At 41.1% G+C, this 23254-nt stretch overlaps 1 protein-coding gene across 1 annotated transcript in view; it reads right to left on the minus strand.

Moving 5' to 3' along the window:
* Nucleotides 1-23254, minus strand: part of IQCH (IQ motif containing H) — a 109662-nt gene that overhangs the window by 75746 nt on the left and 10662 nt on the right. The window contains 3 exon segments of the mRNA XM_015560440.1: nt 4289-4480; nt 14709-14884; nt 18978-19061. Coding sequence (XP_015415926.1) covers nt 4289-4480; nt 14709-14884; nt 18978-19061 — 452 coding nt within the window.

The following is a 23254-nucleotide window of genomic DNA, read 5'->3' on the forward strand; positions in this document are numbered from 1 at the left end:
AGAGGCCTGGTGCACAGGTGGGGGCCGGCTGGTTTGCCCTGAAGGGTGTCCTGGATCAGGGTGGGGGTCCCCACTGGGGTGCCTGGCCAGTCTGGGTGAGGGGCTGATGGGTGTTTGCAGGCTGGTCACACCCCCTTCAAGGTGGGGGTCCCCACTGGGGTGCCTGGCCAGCCTGGGTGAGGGGCTGAGGGCTATTTTCAGGCTGGCCACACCCCCTTCAGGGTGGGGGTCCCCACTGGGGTACCTGACCAGCCTGGGTGAGGGGCTGATGGCTGTTTGCAGGCTGGTCAAGCCCCCCAGTGAGGACCCTCACCCCATGGGGGTTGGGCCAGCCTGGGTGAGTGGCTGAGGGCTGTTTTTATGCTGGCCACAGCCTCTTCAGGGTGGGGAGCCCTATTGGGGTGCCTGGCAGCCTGGTTGAGGGGCTGATGGCCGTTTTCAGGCTGGCCACAGCCATGGGCTGGAAACAAGTATCTGGGGCTTATTTATCTTCTATAATTGAAACTTTGTAGCCTTGAGTGGAGCTCAAGGCCAGTAGAGCAGGCGGGAAGCTTGGCTTCTTCCATTGCTGGGGACAACCCAAGCCTCCTGCTCACTTCAGCTCTGTGGCTGCTGCCATCTTAGTTGGGTTAATTTGCATATTCACTCCTGATTGGCTTGTGGGCATGGCTTTTGGGTGTAGCAGAGGGACGATCAATTTGCATGTTTCTCTTTTATTAGATTATATATATATATCCTATATAATAAAAGGATAATATGCAAATCGACTGAACGGTAAAACGACCTGTCTCTATGATGCGCACTGACCACCAGGGGGTAGACGCTCAATGCAGGAACTGCCCCCTGGTGGTCAGTGTGCTCCCACAGTGGGGAGTGCCGCTCACCCAGAAGCTGGGTTCATGGCTGATGAGCACAGCGGTGGTGGTGGGAGCCTCTCCCTCCTCCGCAGCAGCACTAAGGATGTCCAACTGCTGGCTTAGGCCCTCTCCCCGCAGAGAGCGGGCCTAAGCCATCAGTTTGACATCCCCCAAGTCTCCCGGACTGCTGAAGGGCACAGACTGGGCTGAGTGAACCCCTCCCCTTGAGTGCACAAATGTTGTGCACTGGGCCTCTAGTATGAAATATGACAGTGTATCTCAAAAGGCTTGGACCATACTGGTGAATAGATGCGCAATAATGTTTAACAAAGTACACCCAAGTGCAAATACAGGTACAACTTCTCTTGCCCAGGGCTAAAATACAAATATTATATAGTAGCTTAGGGCCAGTTCAGTTTCCCTTTTCTCCTTTTTCTTGTAAGTGGAAAATCTGTGATGCCAAGACCTCTACAGTTTATACCACCCACCCAGGGAAACAGAGGCCCAAAGAAGGTCTGCCGGGGAAACCCACAAGTAAACTGGTTTAGCTCTCTCTACGGAGAAGCCGTTCGACAAAGCTCTCTCAAAAAGCAGCGTCACCTGGAGCATCACGGCCACCAAGCCAATCTCCCAGGAGTGAGGGAGGGAAGATTTACCTTTTAAAAATGGAAATAGAAAGAAAGCACTGCAAGGACTGGCACCACAGCGAATGTCCACCTGGTCTCCCTACACTGCCTTCGGTGAGTGTGGCCAGGAAGACCTTTCCCCTACGAGTGTGCCTTCCTTGATGAAAGCCTTTATTCCTACTAAAGAAGCACCTCCTGGCGCATGGGGTTTTGTTACCTGGTAGGATGAAGAGAATGAGGTTTGCACCGAGCCACCACGAACAAAATGAGATTTGTGCCCCATTTTTTCTGTGGCCATCATGTAACATTCCTCTTTTCCTAAAATCACAGACATGTCTATAGTGATTTTTAAAATGTGACTACAGCTTTTCAGCATTTGTTGACCCCATGACCTTGTTTCGAAGCTCAACCCCAACCAGTTAAATAACCGATTCTAAATTAGATAGGTAGGAAATAAAGATGGCCTTTATATTGGATCCTTGGGTCTACACTGAATGATGCCTCCATCTAAAACCAATATCCACGTAAGATGCAAGAGAATCTCAAAACAGTTCCAACTCCCATAAACAGCCCTGTTTTTAATCTGTTGCCTACAATATACCAATGAGAAAAATCATGGTATCGTGTCATAAACAGCTATGCAAATGATGCTATTTGTGAGTATTAACATAATTTAGTGCTTACAGTCATAATCTCATTTCTAATAATTCTCCCAGAATGGAGTCTTTCTCTGGACTCTTAGCCTGCAGGATAGTCTTTCATCAAGAAGCTGAAATTTTTAATAACCTGCCAGCATATGTTTTGTATGTGCCGGGCTAGGCTTGATGACACAACATCTTCATTATGAAAAGAAACAGGTCCACAAACTGTAATAGGACATTAAAACATGCCTGTGCTCATAAAGTAATGCTTTGATGTCTAAATGTGCACCATTATGATGGTCTTCTGGAACAAAGGGTAATTCTGATCCTAAATCCTCAATAGCTACACTCAATGGAGATTGCAGTTCACTTCCAGTCTGGGTACAATTTCACTTTGAAGGCAAAAGAATGTCAATAATTTTCCCCCCGCCCCACCCCCCAAAAAAGCTCTTCAGAGCTGCTTTATTTTTTATTTTTATTTTTGGCTTTTAACCAAAATGACCATGGCTAAGCACGGGTTTCAAAGATTAAAAAGATTTCTGAATAATTATTTTTTCCTTATTAAGTTAAAAAAAGATTTCAATAGAGTATTAATTATTCAAGATTTTCACATTTAATAACACTCATGATAATGCCAAAAGTGGTTGGTGACAATTTAAAATGATATAGTTTAAAACAATTGAAAGTAAATAATGTATAGTTAGGCTTCCAAGTTCAATTCAGCCAGTGTCAATATGTTAAATATTTTTTAAACCTAAAGTCAAATATTTTAAATTTATCATTATCTAGTTTCAGGAGAATTAAAAAAAATATTGGTTTGAAATATTAAGACCAGCCCACTAACATTTCAATTTTTTAAATGAAAAAGTCATATTTTCATCATTGACTCTCCACAGTTCTGCTTTAAAAAGAAAACACTATACAATATGAAGTAAAATCCAGTTCAAAGAGAACCCTCTATGGGCCTCAAAATTAAATACATTTTCCTTGTTTTATTTTTTTCCTAGGAGAGTAATTCACTTTGGTATCCTTTAAATAATATGTAAAAAGCTGGCCATGACAGGTACTGCATTTAGTCCATTCTCTGACGGAGGGGAAGAAAAGCCCAGGATAGATCATGGGGAGAACAGACACATTTGTCAAAGGGAACTCTCTCTTCTGACTGTTCTCTAGATTTATTCGTTGTTTCACTTTCACAAGAGTAATGCGGTTCTCTCTGGAGTGCCCCTCCCTTCCTATCACTTGTGTTTTGATTCATAGACTTCTGCAGTGGGATGCTCAGAGGAGATGCAAATCACCGCGCAGCCCACTGCTAAGCACGTCAGTAGGGAAGGAATCGGTGAAGGGAATTTACGTCTGAATTTTCCTCATCAGTTATGCTGTCACGAGGAGGTCAGGCAAGACAGAGATTTGGGATTAAGAGAAGCCAGGCTAGTCTAGACTCTGGATGCAAAGTGGGGCGGCGTTTAGAATGGTGGGTGTAATTTATATAGTAAGCCATATACGATAACTTTAATTATTAAGCAAGTTTGGAACGGACTAAGAAGTTGTACAGTTCATCCTTCCACCAACATACATGGAAAATTCTCTACCCAACCACTTATATGCTAAGATTTCTTGCCTTTTGTTCGGCTTTGGCCTGGAGATTTTCTGGGTAGGATGTACTATTTTCTCAACATCTCACAGGGACCAGCAGTTACACAAATTTCCTTGAATTGACTTCAGAAACATATGACTGCTGATAGAATGCTATTATACACTAGCTTCCAGGTGACAACCATTTACTAATAGAATTTCTCTCTCATAATAAAATGCGGGTAGCTTATTAATGTCAGTTGTTAGAAGCATATGATCAGACCCACTTGGAGCGAATGATGAGACTTGTAATGTTACCAGAATATGATTTAAAAAAATTACTTCCTAATAATCATAATCAATTTGAAGACATGAATGAAGACTTTTAGGGCCCAATGAAAGGACATTTAAAATAACCTAATCAACCCCATTGCCTCAGAAAGGTCCAGTGATCTGCCCAAGGTCTCACTGCTGGCCGGCGACACTGCAGAGCCTTGAAGGAAGTGCCTTCCCCTCCTTGCTGAGCCTTTTGCTTCATCTCCTAACAATACACAGACGCTGTGGATTTATGTCACCATTGAATACTCACCTGTGCCCATTTCTTGCGCCAGTCTTCACGGCTGTATTTCTTATACTCCTTTAGGAGCCAGTCACGGCACTGGAGGTGGGAAAGAATGTCACAAAACGCAGTCCCATTTCCTCCAAATTCATAGTCCATTTTAAAGAGCCAGCGTTGGATTTCTGGGTGATCGATGATCAGCTGAGTCAGCTGTTCTATCATCTGTGGGGATGAAGACGTAGCAACATGTAATGTAGCTGGTGTCCTGGATTCCTTTGTACTGTATTAACTCAGTGGTACTTTTCAAGTGTCTTTATTTCAAATGGTCTGTTCATTAGGTTATCCTCTAGTTATTAAGACAGACTGGAAGAAGTTTTAAATGATGTAGAGATGATGTGAAGAAACCACTAACCAATGGGACTAAAGGCGCGTTTAAAAGTATAGTCCTATTTAGGAGAAACTGAAATTATCATTTGCCTGCTTTTCAAAGCAAAATAAAGAATTGAATTTTGGTATTGTTTTCTTTCCTTTTCAGAGAATTATGTGTTTACTTATTGATTCTTCAAATGATTTTTTTATAGTTTCAAGACTATAAAGATTTATATTCTTGAAAACTTTATTTGGTGCTTTGTTGAACTTTTAAATGTTATAACCCAGTGGTTGGCAAACCGCGGCTCGCGAGTCACATGCGGCTCTTTGGCCCCTTGAGTGTGGCTCTTCCACAAAATACCACGTGTGGGCGTGCACGTACAGTGAGATTGAAACTTCGTGGCCCATGCGCAGAAGTCGGTTTTCAGCATGGGTGAGTCTATTTTGAAGAAGTACTGTTGATATTTGGCTCTGTTGATTAATGAGTTTGCCGACCACTGAGACAGACGAAACAAGTATACAAGACGAGTGTGGATGGGAGAGTTGGAAGGGGTCGACCTCAGTGAAGGTACCTCAATCAGATTGAGGACGTTTTTTAGCAAAGGCCAGCTTAGGAGTACCCTAATTAAGTTAATAACAATATACCTACCTGTACAGTTTAAGTTTAAAAAATTTGGCTCTCAAAAGAAATTTCAATCGTCGTACTGTTGATATTTGGCTCTGTTGACTAATGAGTTTGCCAACCACTGTTATAACCCATAAAACATTTAACATTTTCCTCATTAACATACATGAAATGCATTTGTTTGGCTGGTCAATTGGCCAAGTGCATTACATAATATGTATTATATGGACACAAGCGGTAAAGGAGATAAAACGTTCATGGAAGCAATGTTCCTGGAATACACACCTATCCTATTTAACACGGTATTCCCTCAGGAACTGGGCTCCATCACATGGAAGTTTAAGGGGTAAAGTTCAAGCTCTAATATCATGGTGATAATAATGATACTATCTAACATTGCTGAACTCAGCAGGAGCCAGGCCTTTGACTAAGCTCTCTACATGAGTTTATTTTTAAATTGAATACTCACAAAACCTCTGAGGCAGGCACCATGTTTAGTTTCATTTCATATATAAATAACTGAGGGTCAGCAAATTTGAATAACAGGCCCACGATCACACAGAACCAAGCGGAAGAGCAGACTCCGCCCAGGTTGCCCTGACTCCAACACCTAAGCTCATTCTCTCGCCACTGGGCTGCCTAGCTCAACCTGCAGAGAGGAGGAGGAGAGGTGGGTGGAGGGAGAAGTTAAAAGAGAAGCAACTTTCCTTCCCACCAATAGCCATTTGGGATAAGTTGAGTCAGACAAAAGTCTAAAGCAATATTATTTAATTACAAGTCATACTGTTCTAGTAGAGCCTTGGAGAAAAATAACTCACTAAATCACAAAATGATGTGTGTGTGTGTGTGTGTGTGTGTGTGTGTGTTTGTCTTCTCATCAGACTTTCCAGTGTACTTGTATACTTCCCCGAAAGAAGCAAAGCATTACTAAGCATTTGCTTTGATGAGCCTACCCACTGCTGTACTTGGCTATGGTCACTTATACTTAAGGAGGTCTCTGCAACATTCTGTTTTTATTTATTGATGAGAAAGGGAGAGAGAGAGAGAGAGAGAGAGAGAGAGAGAGAGAGAGAGAGACATTAATTTGTTGTTCCACTTATTTATGTATTCACTAGAGAGGCCCAATGCACAAAATTCATGCAAGAGTATAGGCCTTCCTTCCCTTGGCTGTTGGCACCGGTTTCCCTCTGGCACCCAGGACCTAGGCTTCCCTCCAGCCCCTGCTTCATCTGGAAGGACATCCGGAATGATGACCGGTCTAATTAGCTTATTAAGTTTTTATTATTATAGATTGGTTTCTTGTATATTCCTCGACTGGGAATCAAACTGACAGCCTCAGTGTGTTGGGATGACACTCTAACCCAGCTGTGGGCAAACTACGGCCCGCGGGCCGGATCCAGCCCGTTTGAAATGAATAATACTAAAAAAAAAAGACCGTACCCTTTTATGTAATGATGTTTACTTTGACCATACCCTTTTATGTAATGATGTTTACTTTGAATTTATATTAGTTCACACAAACACTACATCCATGCTTTTGTTCCGGCCCTCCGGTCCAGTTTAAGAACCCATTGTGGCCCTCGAGTCAAAAAGTTTGCCCACCCCTGCACCCATCTGAGCTGCCCAGCGAGGCTGCAACACTCCTATTCTCTTCTCTTTGGATGACGTTTTGGTCACCGGATGGAATGTTTTTCAGTTAAAGCGTGTGAAAGGACTAAAGATTGTGGTTCTGCTGAAGTACGGAGCTGGAAGATTAAAATTATTTTGATTAAAGGTACAATCTGTTTTCTTGAGTTGTGTTTTCTCAGCTGCTCTTCCTGAGGATGTTACACTATCCAGCAGTGTGGAAGTGACATCAAAACAGGCATTCTTGGGATCCCTGGAAGCCCTGTGCAATCATGGGGTATTCAAATAGGGTGGACATGGAATTGTCTTAGTTCCCTAATTATCAAGTAGTGTCTGTGGATAATTTGGGTATTTAAATTAAAAGTACTCTGGTCTACCCACCATGTAGCTATGAGCTTTGCCTATAAAGGTTTTTAAATGAACCTTTCAAAGTTACATCCCTTCTTTCTCTGGTATTGTGTTGAGAAGATAGGTTCTATATTTCATCATATTTAGCTGTATTCTGATCATACTTTGCAGAAGTAGAAATAGTCTTTGGTGAGTAATCTATAATAATAAAAGCATAATCTGCTAATTAGACTGGACGTCCTTCTGGACGAAGCCTGGTGGCGGGGGCTGAGGCAGAGGCAGCCTGGGCGGCGGCGGGTGCCGAACCCCTTGCATGAATTTTGTGCATCGCGAGGCCTCTAGTATTTTATAAAAGTACTTTGCTGGTGTAAGAAAAGGTGTTCTGGCATAGCATTTTTATTGTATATTTGGAAATATTGTGTATTCAGAGAGTCAACTACTAACAAAATTATCATCTGTTTCTTCCAAATCCTGTTATTTGTTGCTTCTGAGAGTCCTATAAATGGGCGTCTGTTGATGGATCCCCTACAGTATGAAAAGGATCAATAATATTGTAAAGACTGCACCATGGGAAAGAATTATGTGCTATCTTTAAGTGAAAATTGAACAGTGCTTTAAAATAGCGCCACTATTTTTGCTTATTTAACCAAAGCTGTCAATATTTCATATGGAGCACATGCCAGAAAAAGAACTTGCGTGGTTACTTTATGGATCAAAACAGGACATGCTCACGGTGCTCACACTAGACTTAAAAACTAAATAAATTACTTAATCATAAACCAAATGACTTTACACTGTTTCAGAACATTTATGATTCTTTGTTTGAGTTTATCTCTTCAAAAGAAGTAATATAATTTTAAATTGCCATTCATTTTACATTGGTGTAGAGCAGAAGTAGAAAAATGACTACTGCTAAAATCCATCTGATAGTCAGGAATATTTATTAACCTAAATTAAGATGATCACAGCTTTCCTTCACCAGCTTTAAGTTTATGATGCACAGCGGTAAAAGTCAGTGCTATTGATTCATCGCCATCTGCGAATTCAAAACGCTGACACACTCAGATAGCTTAGGTAAGATAGTCAGTATCTGGAAAAATCTCAGTGGAGTACTTCAATTCTTGATGACCTCAGACGTATGTTTTCCAAACAAGCAGAGTAGAACTCAGTTATAAATCTGTTTAAGGTGATGCAATTTGCATGTGCCATAGGTGAAATGACATCCCTCAAATCTGATGTGTCTACAGGGAAGTTTTAAATCCTACTTCTGAACACCAGCACTAGAGGAAGGTTGTCCTGCATTGGATGTGCCTGCATCTTTAACCACATTTCATGGCAAAGACTGCCTGAGTTCTTAATCAGTGAAGATGAAATCAAGACTCCATACAACTATTGCACATACATTTTAGGGTTTTGGAAATTATTGAATGTAATGTACACTCCTCCCTTTATGGCTCCTTCCTGAGGGACCAAAGGATTTTTGTACCAGGGAAGGATGTCTGCAGCCCTCTTCCATAGGCCCTCTGCCACCTGCCTTGACAGACAGGCGCCCCTCGTGGAGCTTTCCAAACTGCCTCCTCTGAGCTAAAATTGTCTTTCCCATTTCTCAGGGACCTGCTCAATGGTTGGCTAGCTAATACGATGATGAACTAAATAATCCCTGTCGAGGCAATCAATATTGATAGCATATTGGTGCACTAACAGGGTCTTCAATGTCTTAATCCAAATGAGTTAATATTTTTCAAGGACAATGCTTTTAAACATGAAGTCCTAAAGTAGACCTAACAAATCAACTCAAGTATTCCACATAATCTCCACTGGGCAGGGCTGGCTCCAGAAGGCCTGAGGTCCCTGCAACTCCAAGAGGATGTGCTATATTTGAACAGAGCCTCTCTCTTCCACCCCGCATACCTGCTGGTGACTAAAGATGTCAGATATTCCAGGAGGGAACGGCACATTGGCGCTGGCAAACATCTGTTTACTTCCAGACTTGGTGCTATAAAGATGAGCTATTTCAGGCTCTGGGCCCAGGATGGGTACGTCTAACATATCTGCCACGGCCAGATCATCTTTGTGGAGGAACCCACTGACAATGTAGGCATCTCGTCCACTGATGAGGTTTTTTATTCTTTTGATTGCTTTGGGACTGTACTTCAGGTGAGTCGCCAGGCACATATGTTGCTTCTGGGGGAAGAGCATATCATTCTTGTTAAAAGGTGTTCTTTTTGTCTAGTCCATGCACCTAATTTATAATGTTGCACACCATAAATGCATTATTAATAGCAGGCTGGGTTATGACCTATCCTGTTGTTTAGCAGTTTAAATTGATAAAAGCTGTTGGGGTGAGGCTCTATAATCGCTCACATCTTTAGTGTGTGGGAAATAGGCTCACTGGGAATAGAACTAATTACTACACATCTGTATTTATTTGATCCACGTGGAATTATCCTTCTGTCAGAAGGAAAAGAGGCTGGCGGCCTTTGGATAATAGTGATTCATCTCTGCAGCACTTCTGGCCTGGTTTAACACTAAAGCGCCTGGAAAATCAATACCAAAAATGAAGAAAAACGCCCCATAGGATTCTTCTCTGTACAGGACTCCTAATCTGGCAACTCTTTAAATGATTCGGTAGGAAAAAGGCGTTTGGCTTGATACTTCCTTTCCAAAGCTCTGCCACAAAGTCTGTCTCAGAGACGATGTACCTTTTATAATGACTATCCTGGTTCTTGGCCAATCACTTTGGAGAGGATTCATGAATGAAAAAGTATTTGAAAATGTCAGCAAGACTGAAGCTTTCATTTTAGTTTTGATTATTTAGACCCAGCTCAGCAATACATGCGACTGTCTCATTCAATTAAATAAATAATTCTGGCATGTCTAATAGGGGCTGAGGACAGAGCCAGATGGTCATCACGCACCAAACGAATACAACCATGTTTCTGCATTCAAGGAGCGGGGCACAAATGAGTACCGTTAATGCATAACTAATCAAAGCAGAGAAAAGCCATAAAGAGCTACAGAAGGCCCCGGAGGCATGGAGAAGGGAGGCAGAGGACACATGCTGATGGGGAGAGCTGAAAAGGCAAATGACTCATTCTCCTGGGGCCTTAGTTTCTTCACCTGTAAAATGAGTATAATGCCAGTACTCATCTCATAGGGATGCTGTAAGGTCTGAATGAGATAATGCATGTAAAGCACTTCGCACAGTGGTTTGGACACAATAAGCACTTAATGAATGGTAGCTACTACTATCATTATGAAAGAGGTTGGGGTTGAGGTGAATTTTGAAAGACGGGTAGCTGAGGATAGGTGTGGGAAAGACATTCACCAAGGATGAACTAAGAAGCCAAGATCATGCTCACTTCCTCTAGAGAAGGGCTGGGGTTAGGAGTCAAACAGTGCTGGCTTTGAATCTGTCTCTATCATTTATAAGCTACCTGAACTTGAGCAAGTTTGTAAGCTACCTGAACCTGAGCCTAAGTTTTGCCATCTGTTAAATGGGAATAAAAATACCCATTTGCTGGGTTGCTCTAAGGATAGAAGAAGATCATGAAAGTAAACATCTATTATAATGCATGACATTGAGTTGCTATTCTATAAATGATAGTACTTATTATTACAGAGAAAACTCTCTTTCTAAAGTCATTAAAATGTCATGTAGAAAATATAATGCAAGTTGCCAGAGTGTTAGGGAGTTCAAGGAATTTTGTAGACTAGCACCTACTCCCCCAGCTCTAGTCAAAATTATCTACTCAACATGGCATGAAGATATGGAAAAACACTGAGCAACTATTTCTGGGAATATCAAACTGTTGTGGGTGTAATAACTGCTGAGTATGGGAGAAAGAGACCAAGGAGAGCCCTGGGATTTCGGTCTTGCCTGGATTTCTAACTTGCAATGTGAATTAGAAAACTCCCCAATATTCAAATGAAAGGTTGGACTAGACTTCTCTAGGGTCCTTCCAGCTCTGCAATAACTTTTTCTTTAAAACCAGAGCTCTTCTGGACTTATCGCTTAATGGGTTCAGAATTTCTGCTTGGGATGTTGAAAAAGTTTTGAAAATGGATAATGCAAGGATTGCCCAACAGTGTGAATGTGCTGAATGCCACTGACATGTACACTTAAAATAGTAAATTTTATGTTATGTATATTTTACTTCCCCTCTCTTCCCCCCCAAAAAGGAAAAAAAAACACAGAGCTCTTCTGAGAAGAGGATTTATTGATTACCCTTCTGGGCCTTCCTTCAGAGTAGGTGTTGTAGTCTGCGTTCCTCAGATCTGTGCAACATGCCGTGTCTACTGTAACTGAAATCCATTTTCACAACCTACATCCGAGAGCGCAGTTCTAGGAAACCCAATGCTCCACTAGACAATGGCTGGTAACAGCACCTCATGAGTTCGTGTTTCCCACCTGGGTGATCCCTGTCTTCCCCCTTGTTTATTTCCTTCCTTTCCTTTCCCCACAAATAATTTCCATTGGGAAATGTGAAAATATGAAATGTGTGGGAGACCTGGTGACTGAGTCACAGTGTACCTGGTGGCTTTTTAGGGTCCCTAACAAGAGTGCTTCAGGGTGGCAGTGCGCTCATGTTAAGTTCACAAGGTCAAAGCACTTTGACATGTATGTTCTCATCTGATCCATACCACACCTTGCCAATTAGCATCCCCTCTGCTGGAGATGAGGAAACTGAGGTTCAAATGATTTGCCCAAAGTAACACAGCTGGTAAACAGCAGAGGTAGGATTTAAACCCAGGTATTAGCACAGTTATTGTACCACAGCAGCCAAATCTCTCCCCTTTCACAGGTTGAGAAGTGAGGGTCTGGTGAGTTTATGAGGTGCGATGAGGGGAAGTCAGATGCAGCAATAGAAAGTAAACTTAAAGTTCTGCGCACTTTTCCAGCCACGATGCATTTCTGTCTCCTCTTGGTTTGCTTATTTCCGTTGGCAAGTACTCTACCCGACCTGTATCACAGTCACCTGTGGCACGCCTTATTCTTCAGGCAAGACGGTGCCCTACTATTGTGTTCAATATGTGTTTAAGAAAGATTTGAGTATGAATGAGTGGCAGAGTACACATTACTGACGGCAGATCTCGTATGACCATTAGATCCAGGCTGTGAATTAACGCAGCTTGAAAAATATAAAATATTCCGAAATCCATAGCATTAAAATTGCATTTAATTGATCACTACTGACTTTTTTTTAACCTGAGACAACAGGCATTTGTTGAGGATATCTTTATAAACATTAAAAAGTTCCAAAATAGACACGACTTTATAATAGCACTCTGTACCATTACAAATCCAAACATTGTATAGTGACTTGGAGAGATGTACAAACAGATTTTGGCACACTTTTAAAAAATCTCCTCAAAGCCATCCATTTGAATGAAAATCAGCACCGGTACAATCCCTCCAACCCATGAAAAAGAAATAAGGCAATAACTAAACATGAGCAGGAACTGATTTGAGAGTGAGAACTTATTTTTTTTGTACTCTAAAATGCTGATTGCCTATGAGTGATGGCTCAAATAATTTAAACTTAAACTGTGAGAAGTATTAAAATTTACTTAAAATATTCCCTACTTGTTTCTATCACAACGATGCAAACCTAAATTCTGAACGAAACTCAGTGCACCTGGGAATGCTCACCGCCTCGCTCCTGCCTGCAAATCGGGGTGGGCTGGCTGACAAGGGTGCACTTCTCAGGTAATAGGATTATAGGGCTGAGAAGGACTTTGAAACGACCCAATTCGCCACCTCATTTTACAGATGAAGAACCAAGAGCAGAGAGGGAAAGGGCTTGCCCAAGGCCACAAGGTCCTCCAGGAGTAGAGCAGTCATTCCCGCTCATGACAGTGTTCTGGGCTCAGACAGCTTCAGGCTTGGACTCTGGCCACACTACTAACTTGGCTTCCTCACCCTTGGAAGGAGATTGATCAGTTCTATCTTGCTGCGTTGTTCTGAGGATCAAATGAGAACATGTATCTACGCCTTTGATATATGTGAGCTCGCTCACTTTCCTTTTCCCAAACTAGTGCCCCTTCCCCATGTGATGCCTCCTCAATGTATATGGGCATTTTAGATGCACAGAAACTCCTCATTAGCAGCTATCAGGAGAAACTCGGGAAATTAAGTACATCCTCATGACAGTTTTTTCTTCCTTGCTTCCTAAAGTCCCTGCATCTCTGCCATTGAGGCCAGGGGACGGCTGGGAAGCACAAGGCAATCCCTGCATTGTTGTGGATGTCCCTAGGCCCCTAAGAATGGTAGTGGTGATGATTTGTCCCCGTCTTTTCTTTTGCTTGTCCTGCCCGGGATTTTGCCGTTCTCTTCCACAGCCCAGGGATGCCAATAAAGCAGAGATTTGGGGGGAACATTAAGGTATCCAGTTATGAAAATTTAAAATCTTCATCTTGGTAGAAGAGAGCAAAATCTGATGACAATTCACTGAGTATTTCACCAAAGCAGAAGTATTATAGCAACCCTCCCCCGCCCTGGCAGGCCTTTTATGGGGGGAGTGGTAAAAATTATGGCGCATCCAAAGGGTTAAGGGGCAGGAAGTAACTCAACACGTATATGCTTCCTATGTAAAGCTTGCAAGCAGTTTCTCTGGTAATAGATAGAGAGTTGACTTTAGTATATCCCACTTTTGAATGGAAAAAAGCTATCTGTATTAGCAAATTCAGACTCTTGATTCACACACACACACACACACACACACACACACAAAGGTCTCCTCAAAACTGCATAGTCCACTGGGTATTAAAATGTTGTTTGTTTAACATGGAAAGCTTAAATTATTGTTAAAGTATAGCGAAGTTCATTCAAGCCATCTCATGCGCTGCCTTGTTTTTGAACACTGCCCTCGGGGTTCTGTGCATTTCCCCAAAGCTCTAGTCTACAGATGGAATTTCACTCAGAATTCTTTCCATTCGTTAAAAATCAGAACAAGTTCACACACACACACACTCACACACACACACACACCCTGAGCCTTGTTCATTATGAACCATGGGATATGGTAAATAAGACCAAATTCCCTAGTGGGGGGTGGAACTAAAACCATGGATCTGAAGGAATAGCGGTGTGGAGGTCAGAACACAGGGCCCTGGTCTAGATTCTGCCCTGAACCAGCTTTGTGACCATGGGCAGGGCCAGCCTTTCTCTGCTTTGGTGTCCTCCACACAAAATGAAAAAGAAACCGTAGATGTTATAAATTCACCTACTTGGTGGTACCGCCCAATAACCCCCATTAGGCTTCAGCTACAGAGAAACTGGAAGGGTTGCTCAACGACTGGTAAGTCTGAAAGTTAAACTGGGATATTTATTGCCTACAGTCCAACTAGTCGTCTAATCAGTAAAGCTGTTAAACTTGCAATAATATTTCACTGATGTGTACCAGAGCGTTGCAAGTTATAAAATTTCCAATTTAATTTTACTGCATCCCTGAAGCCGTGGTAATTAGAAGACAAACTCACAGTGAAGATCTTTATAGCTTCAGGGGTGATAATTTTGAACCTGTCCTGCAGGTCACTTCTGTCCTCAAGGTTCCCCGATTTGACAGCTGCCTGTAGACTCAGGATTTTATGGTAATACAGAAGTAGCTCTTCATTCATTTGGTGGGAGCAGATGTAGATGACGCTTACATTGGCATCTACAAACAACAAGCACAGTGTTACTTACTGGTATAAAGGTGAATGACATAATGAACTCTGGCATCGGATGGATGTGGCACAGTTTAAAATAAAGGGCATATCCAAAGCCACACTGAAGTGAATTCAGATCGGTTTTGTACAGATCTTAGCAGTGTAACTGGCTTTTGAGCGCTTTAACATTCCTCTAAAGAAAAGATATATTAACACTATCCTCCCTAAAATGGACACAATGATTCTTTCAGAAGGAAGGCTGTGAGGTACCACGGAAGTCTACTTTCAAATAATGCAGAGAGACTCAGCCCCAGAACTCCCATTAACATCAATGGGAATTGCATACTGCTTTAAAAATTTATCCCATTAGCTTCAGTAAATTATGAAACAGAGCTATTAACTTTAAAATGCTGATGAAATGGCAATTTCTTATTCTGCCTGGATTTGGCAAGGCCAATTCGGGAACTTCGCTCTCCAAATAGATCATAAGATTATGACCACAGCAACGGTTATTTCAAGAGACCAACCTTTCCCCTGCTCCATTCCCAAAGAGGAGTAGATTAATTACGTAGGACATCTAGTGACTGTCGGTTTAAAGGAAACACTGTCTTCATTCAACTGTTCTCCTTCCTAAGATGTGCTTATGGACTTAGAAAGAAATCCTCATTAAATATCCCACCCAAATGGAAGTCAGGTGAGATTACCCTCTCCAGGCTGCAAAATATTTTAAGGAGTATGGACAGTAAATCAGCAGCCAATGAAGTCAATTAATTAATGAATAAAAATAACTGACCAATAGGAGCAAAGCACTTGACAAGACATGGAGGGAAATACAGGAAGCAAAGCAGTGGAGATGCTGGCCATGAGAAGCAACCCTCTCACCCCCCGACAGCCATGACGCACGGTGGAGAGCAGCGGGCACGAGGAAGCACGCCCGCAGGTGCTGGGGATGGTCACAGGAGGGAGCTCTGTAAATGTGTCCTCGGGAGGGAGGCCTGAGAGGGGATTTGGAGATGCCTCTGTTTGGTCTGGCAGAGGGCACAGAGCATAGATTGACTGAATTCTGGCTCAGCTGCCCAGGGACCCCGGGTACATTATTTAACCTTTGTAAGCATCGGTTTCTCCATCTGTAAAATGGGGGATAAAATCACCGGGGGCACAGTGTTAGAGCGTATTAAATGAAAGAACACATGATATTCATAGTTATATACAGGGTGGGCAAAAGTAGGTCTACAGTTGTTTGCATGGAAAAAGGCATGCAGGTATAGCTTTATTAACTCTGTGTTTTGCATACTCACAACTAAACACCCACTTTTGCCAACCCTTGTATATATATGGCACCCGGTGCCGTATCTGTCACATAGTAGGTGCTCAACAGACAGTACAAATATCCTCCACGGCTTACCCTTCCTAGGCCAGCCAACAGTTACTCCCCGCGGCGCCCTTCACACCTGTGCTCCTTTTACTCAATGCCTCAAGATTTAACACGATGGAATCACATCCTCTGCTCTTCTGCCTTATTGATCTTGTCTTTCCAAACTCCTAAAAGGTAAGGTGCATACTCTTTCTTATATTCTCCCAAGTCCTGATACAGTATAGAGTGTGCAGGAGGCACTTACTAAGTACTTGTGGGTGGACTGAAGGGATCTGGGAGAATGGAGAGATTCAGGACCTGGAACATCTCACACAATCAGTGAGCTCCCCGGCATCTGGGAGACATGTCCCGCTCCTGAGACAACATCTGTGACTAGAAGTAGAGTCTTCCGAACTGACCTGGTGCTCCATAAATGTAACTACGTGAGGGGCTCCTATTTAATTTGGGAACCCAAATGCCATAAACCTCAAAATAAACTAACTTAGGAGACAGTGGTAAAATTGCTGAATGATCAAACTAGTTGTTCCAAATCTTGTGTTTTTAAGACGAGACTAGTGCCTTACCAAACTAGTGGTTTTAAAAACCACTAGTATTTTTTTTAAGTATTGATAAAGGACACAAAAACAAATAAAAATAACAGAAAACTAAATTTTTCTTGGGAAAAAATTTCTAGGTTACAAATGATGACAAATCATGTTGCTAATTTCACCTTTCCTGTTCATTTCTGGCAAAGGAATACATATCATTAACACTAATATCCAGTATTAGTGTGGCTTGACTGTGAATCTACAAACATTCAAAATTGACAGGTAATTTTGGAAAGGAATTAATATGAAAATGAAGATTGCTTTGATTGCTAAGCAATAGTCAATATCAATCACTCTCTTGCTTAACTCATCTAGAAATTGAAAATACTAGTCGTTGCGTCTCCACCTGACATTCTGACTTCATGACCAATATGTGAATGACAAGTCTTACCAACAAGATCAATCAGGTTATCTTTATTTCCCCTGAATAAACAGAAAAAAATCAATACCCTTTACTAGGAATCAATGGAATTAAAAAAAAGATACTCATGTAAATTACAGCATAAGGAATATATCCAATAATATGCATGGTGTCAGATGAGCACTAGAATTAGCAGGGTGATCACTTCATAAGGTATATAAATGTCTCATCACTGAGTTGTACACCTGAAACTAATATAACATAAAAATAGAATTTAAAAGATAGTAATTTATTCTTCCACAAGATTGTTGCTCATTTTCTTAGTTTCTTATTTCACAATCAAGTACCTTGTCTAACTACTCCTCTTGAGAGGTTTTAGGATTGCCTTGCTGTGTCATGAAGATCGTGTAGCAAGAAAAGGCATTTGGTTCATAATCTCTCAGAAATGTTCATTAGCAATATTTCCCATTGCAGGTAGACCTACATGGAATTATTGAATTATTTAAAATAGAAGTTTAATACTTTCAAGTCTTTTCTAATAATGAGAATCTCTTGTAAAGAAATTCTTTGGCGATGGTTTGTGCTATATGAAAAGCTAAGAAAAATATTAATTCAAGTAAATTAGAGCAAAGTCTGCCCTCTGCTGCACTTCAGTGGTTTCCACCCGGTCAGGTTTTTAGTTGAAATAGCTCAGCACTAACAAATCAATCTCAAGTCATTAAATTTATTTTTGTAAGGCTGAAAAACAATATTAGTGCCTAGATAATAGATTAAAGCAATTACACTATTATTATTTTAGGACACTGTAAATTTCAAGTACTGATGTATTTTTGTTACTAAATGGCATTTATAAAATAATAATGATGCTGAAATATATGTGAAGCATGTAAAGTATGTCATTCTAGGGAGCCAGCTGAGTTGGTCATTGATAATTTAAAATCCTTCTTTGTTTTGCTTAAATAAGGGCCAAAGCAATTATATTTTTAACAAAACGAAGTTTTTATTTGGTAACTAATAAAAACCTAGTTTTTGTTTAACCCTGAATTTTGGCTAGTACATCCCAAACTGCTTCACTAGTATTGCTTAGCCCTTGCAGCCTTTATTCTTTAAGCCTGGCCAGCACCCTAGCTTTGAATGGCATCAGTCAAATTCTTGTACCCGTCGCTCCTGGCTCCAGGTGGTGTCTGATTTGGAAGTGACCAAATCAGTATTGGAACTTGACTTTTACAAAGGTGTATCTATCACTCCAGGTTTGTACTTAAGAATTTCCTCTATTAGGCATCCTCTGTTTTCTAATAACTAGATGCTACATATTAGATAAAATCTTTTGAAAATCTATCCTCATTTCCCTCTTATTCTTACAATGAAGACACAATGCTTTTAATTTCTGATACCACCTTCCACTCATTCCCCAGATAATATAATAGAGGATATTGGCACAAACATGGTAATTTCACTCCCTGCAAGAATTAGTAAACGAAGAAGATTTGGGGCTACAGGAGAGAAATCCTTATCCAAACCTGCAGCAAAGAGAATTTAGAAAACTACCCAAGTAAATTGGTTAAAGATGTCATTTTTTTAAATTCAAGTTGACTTCACTATAAATCTGTTCTTTAAAACAAAAATCCAATTGCCCTGCAAGTAAATGAGAGATCTAATCCTTTTACTTATAGAGAAAAAAAGCAAAAACAAACAAAAGAAACCCCCTCAAAAACAATTTATCCCCATCCACTGATAAACATTCCAAAGAGTCATTTGTGTAAAAGCATTTACTGTACCTGTGATGTCACACAGCCGCCCCAGCTGCATGTTCTGTTGCGTGTCGAAGTTGTCAATATTTTGTCGCACAGGCTGGGTATAACCTAAAAGGCAAACGAGGTGTCAAAACGCAGAAAGAGCAAATCAGGATGGCAACATGGCACACCCAGGATTCCAAATGTCACCGTTCACGTTTCCAGGGAAGAATTTTCTCTGGAGCACCTTGCAGAAACAGCCTCACTCCCAAGAGTGAGGCCCTCGCTCCCCAGGGGAGTAAGCATTACTCCGGGAGATGTGCGAAGCAGCACTTTCTGCAACAGACAGAGGTCTGTATTTTTCAATACCGGCCAGGCTGCTGGGAATCAGGGTTATGAAAACATGGGGAAATTTTCTGACATTTAACATGAATGTTCAAAACAACATGTAAGAAAAATCATGCTCAGGTTAAAAAACACACGAACAATTTTGGCTTTTTAACTTATGCTTCCTATGGGGCATTTTGAATATGTGTCCCAGGGTTAGTCTAAACTGACACACAGAATTCAAGAGAAACCTCTTGCTGTCAGGAATATGTCTTTACGTGAAAGAAACATGCTTCTGCTCACACAGTCAAAAGGACTTTTAACCTTTAAAGGGCAACAAAGGGTCTTGCGGTCAGTGCAGTGTTTTATCAGTGCTAACGAGAGTCCTGCCGGTTGCCTTCGTGTCCAGTGGAAACAGAGCAGAAGGAAAACCCACGTGGGTTACTATTGTCCAAAAATCGTCCACAGCAACAGACAGCAGCAACAACACTTCCTGCTAATACGTCAGGGTTAAAAATATAAGTGTGTGAAAACATGAACTTTAAAGGCATGCGTGCTCACAATCAGGTATAATGGCTTACACAAAATTCAACAACCGTAGGTGCAACTCATTTTTTTTTTCTCAATAAAATTGCTTTTCACATTTTGAAGAAATGCTTCAATGCCTCCTTGTGGTTAGTGAGCCCAAACACATGTTTCAAGTTAAACTGCCATAGATAAAGTGATTTTAAATACTGCATCTTTGAGATGGCACAGGCTTCCTTTTCAGCGAAAGGAAAAACTATAGCAATTCAGGCAACAGGGCTTCAGATCAAATGAACTCAGATAATTGGCTCCTTGCTTTGATGTCAGTGTTTAAACACTAGACGACGTCTGGAAATTAAATGAGTTTACAATTCCTCTGAAAGTCTCCCTTTGGCTTTATGCAGATAATCTAAAGAGGCAGGAAGCCAAATGGGTTGTTGGAATTATTTTTGAAAAATTATTAAATTCTAAAATAATTTGGGGAGCCATTCCATGGAATATGAAAATTAATATAGACAGCTACAAACAATGCTGTCTTGGTGTGTGGTTGCAATATTGTAACTTGGGATTTTGCATATGTATAATTTGAATAAATGTTTAGAAAGTGGTATTATGAATAACATATATTAAAACCATAAGAAGGCAGAAAAAAAATGCCTAAAGAAATAAGGTGCTATTAAGAAAAGTGCCTGAGAGCATTCCATGAACACATTTCTTTTCGAAAGTAAAGATAAAAGGCAGTGTGATGTCTCATTAAGATGCTGTCCAATTTGAAATATAAAGGCTGTCTGGTCACTTTCTGCAGCACAGGAAGGAATATATCTGTGTTTCAATCAAGTGCTTGAAGTTAGTTTTCCAAACAAAGTATTTAGTACCTCTGTTACCACTGATCAAGGATGCATATAAAGTATCTACACAGAATTACGGGGTATGGTAGAACTGGTTTCTCCGTTAAACCTACAAATACACCCATTTTAAAGAACTGCATATTAACAATCTCAGAACATTGTTATAGAAAATCATATGAAGTAACAGATATGAAAACATTTTGCAAAGTGTAAAGTGCTGGGCAAACATAGGTATTTTAATGTGAGGCATGTGCACTTCCAAAGCTTATAAGAACAACAAATTCTGTGTATGTTGCAACAGACCACTCTACTTGGGCAAGATGCAATGCAACGCACAGTGCCATTGGCAGAGCAGATGTGGGGAGTCAATTTTTTAAAAAATCAGATTTATTCTTATGTTTTGTATATCCACAAAGTAGATGACTCCTAGGCGAAAAGACCTCATTAATGCTTATGGCATATATTAAATACAACAAAGACTTAACCAGGAAACTACCAGCAAGGATGCTCTGGCTTTGGGAACTTCAGCAGTTCCAGTGGCAATGAACCATCACAGTTTGGAATAGAATCTACAAAGACGGGATACTTCAAAGGTCAGACTAGAAACACTGGTGGAGTTTCGAGAGCCCACTCCTCCTACCCCACCATGTTATAGATGGGGAAGCTCAGGGGAAGGGCCTTGTCCCTTGTCCCTTGTCCAAGGTTGCATAAACCTACTAGTTATTATACAGTTCAGATACTACAGATTTAGCTCCTGTCATCACAGTTTGGAATATAATCTACAAAGATGGGATACTTCAAAGGTCAGACTAGAAACACTGGGGGAGTTTTGAGAGCCCACTCCTCCTACCCCACCATGTTATAGATGGGGAAGCTCAGGGGAAGGGCCTTATCTCTTGTCCAAGGTTGCATAAAACTATAAGTTATTATACAGTTCAGATACTACAGATTTAGCTCCTGTGACAAATGTGGTTACATAAAATAGAGAAAACAAGACTCTCCAAGTGTGAGCAGAGAACGACAGAAGGGACAAAGAGCCTTTGCCACTCTTAAGACTTATTTCCAATTTTGTAATGGGCAGAAGAATGACCCTTCAAAGATGTTCTTGTCCCCATCCCTGGAATCTGTGAATATGTTAGGTGACATGGTAAAGGGGAAATAAAGTTGCAAATGGAATGAAGGCTGCTAATCAGCTGACATTAAAATAAGGAGATTGGCTGGGCCCAATGTCATCAAGCATTCTTAAAAGTGGAAGACAGAGAGAGGAAGAAGAGTAGAGTTAGAGATGTGACTGCGGAAGAAAGGCACAGAGAGCTGCAATGTTGCTTTATAGTAACTTGTTACAAGGTGATAGCAAACCAATATGACTTTCTACCTTCCCTTACCCCCTGTACGCATCACCTCTCTCAGATATCCTGCTCCTCTTTCACTCTAACTGAAAGATGAGGAAGGACCAAAATCCCCAAAAGAACTCATAATAAGCATTAGATAAGTGTTGTTGTTGCTGTTATCTTTTTTCTTTCTTAACTTCAGCTGAGCCAGATTGCAATTTTCAAAAGGAACCTCATTTTTACAAACTTTACTCTTACAAACATAAAATTATATTTGAGCTATCAAAGTACAGTTCTTCTCGCTTATGCAGCTGATAGGCCCTCATCACTGTCAAATGTGTCGGAACACCCTTTTCTAAGAAAATTCTCAATCTTCCCTCACGATCACTCTCTTGCACCCTTTCTCTGCTATCCTTTTCTCATGTTGTCATTATATGTTTCTTTGGTTTACTGGTTGTATGTCTCTCCTCTCCCCTGCACTACTCTGGCTTCTGTAAACAGACTGCAAGTTCCATTAAAAGAGAGACAGTGAGATATCCCCAGTCAAATGAATGAGTGAAATGTGTCTCAAGATCTTATTCAAAGAATCTGAAATTCCTAGCCCTTTTTGCCATGTGTTCTCATCATTTCCTCTCCTCCTTTCAACTCTTTTAAAATTGGGTTCCCTGATCTGAAGAATTTCTAGGAAATTCAAAGAATGGCCAGTGGGCTCTGTAGCTTTTCTAGGTCCTCATCTGCATAGAATAAAACAACAGCGGCCTGGCCGGTGTGGTTCAGTGGTTGAGAAAACTAAGAGGTCACCAGTTTGGTTCCTGGTCAGGGCACATGCCCAGATTGCGGTCTTGATCCCCAGTAGGAGGCGTGCAGGAGGCAAGCAGTTGATATTTCTCTCTCATTAATGTTTCTCTCTCTCCTTCTCCTTTCCTCTCTCTCTAAAAATCAATTAAAAAACATATTTAAAACACTGGCCTACAGGGGCACTCTCTCCTCCTTATCACTATAGAGGGAACTCAGCCTCTTTCCTCATGGCCATCTTCAGCACCTGCAAAATATTCCTAGTTTGATAGAATATTCCATCTTTTTTTCCAAAAGTTATGCCTCTGCTTTACATCAAAGAAGGGTACCCACAAACTGCCTCTCTAAAGTTATCCAAGTACTTTGGTCCTCTACTGAATCAAGAATACTCATCAATAGTTCAATTATGCTCATACTGGCTGTCATTTCTCCTTCTTCATTTCTACCTTCATCTTTATTCCCATTCCCACCCTCACTCCCATACACACTCCTCTGA

Source organism: Myotis davidii, unplaced genomic scaffold, assembly GCF_000327345.1.
Source record: "Myotis davidii unplaced genomic scaffold, ASM32734v1 scaffold673, whole genome shotgun sequence".
In the NCBI taxonomy this organism is placed as follows: Eukaryota; Metazoa; Chordata; class Mammalia; order Chiroptera; family Vespertilionidae; genus Myotis; species Myotis davidii.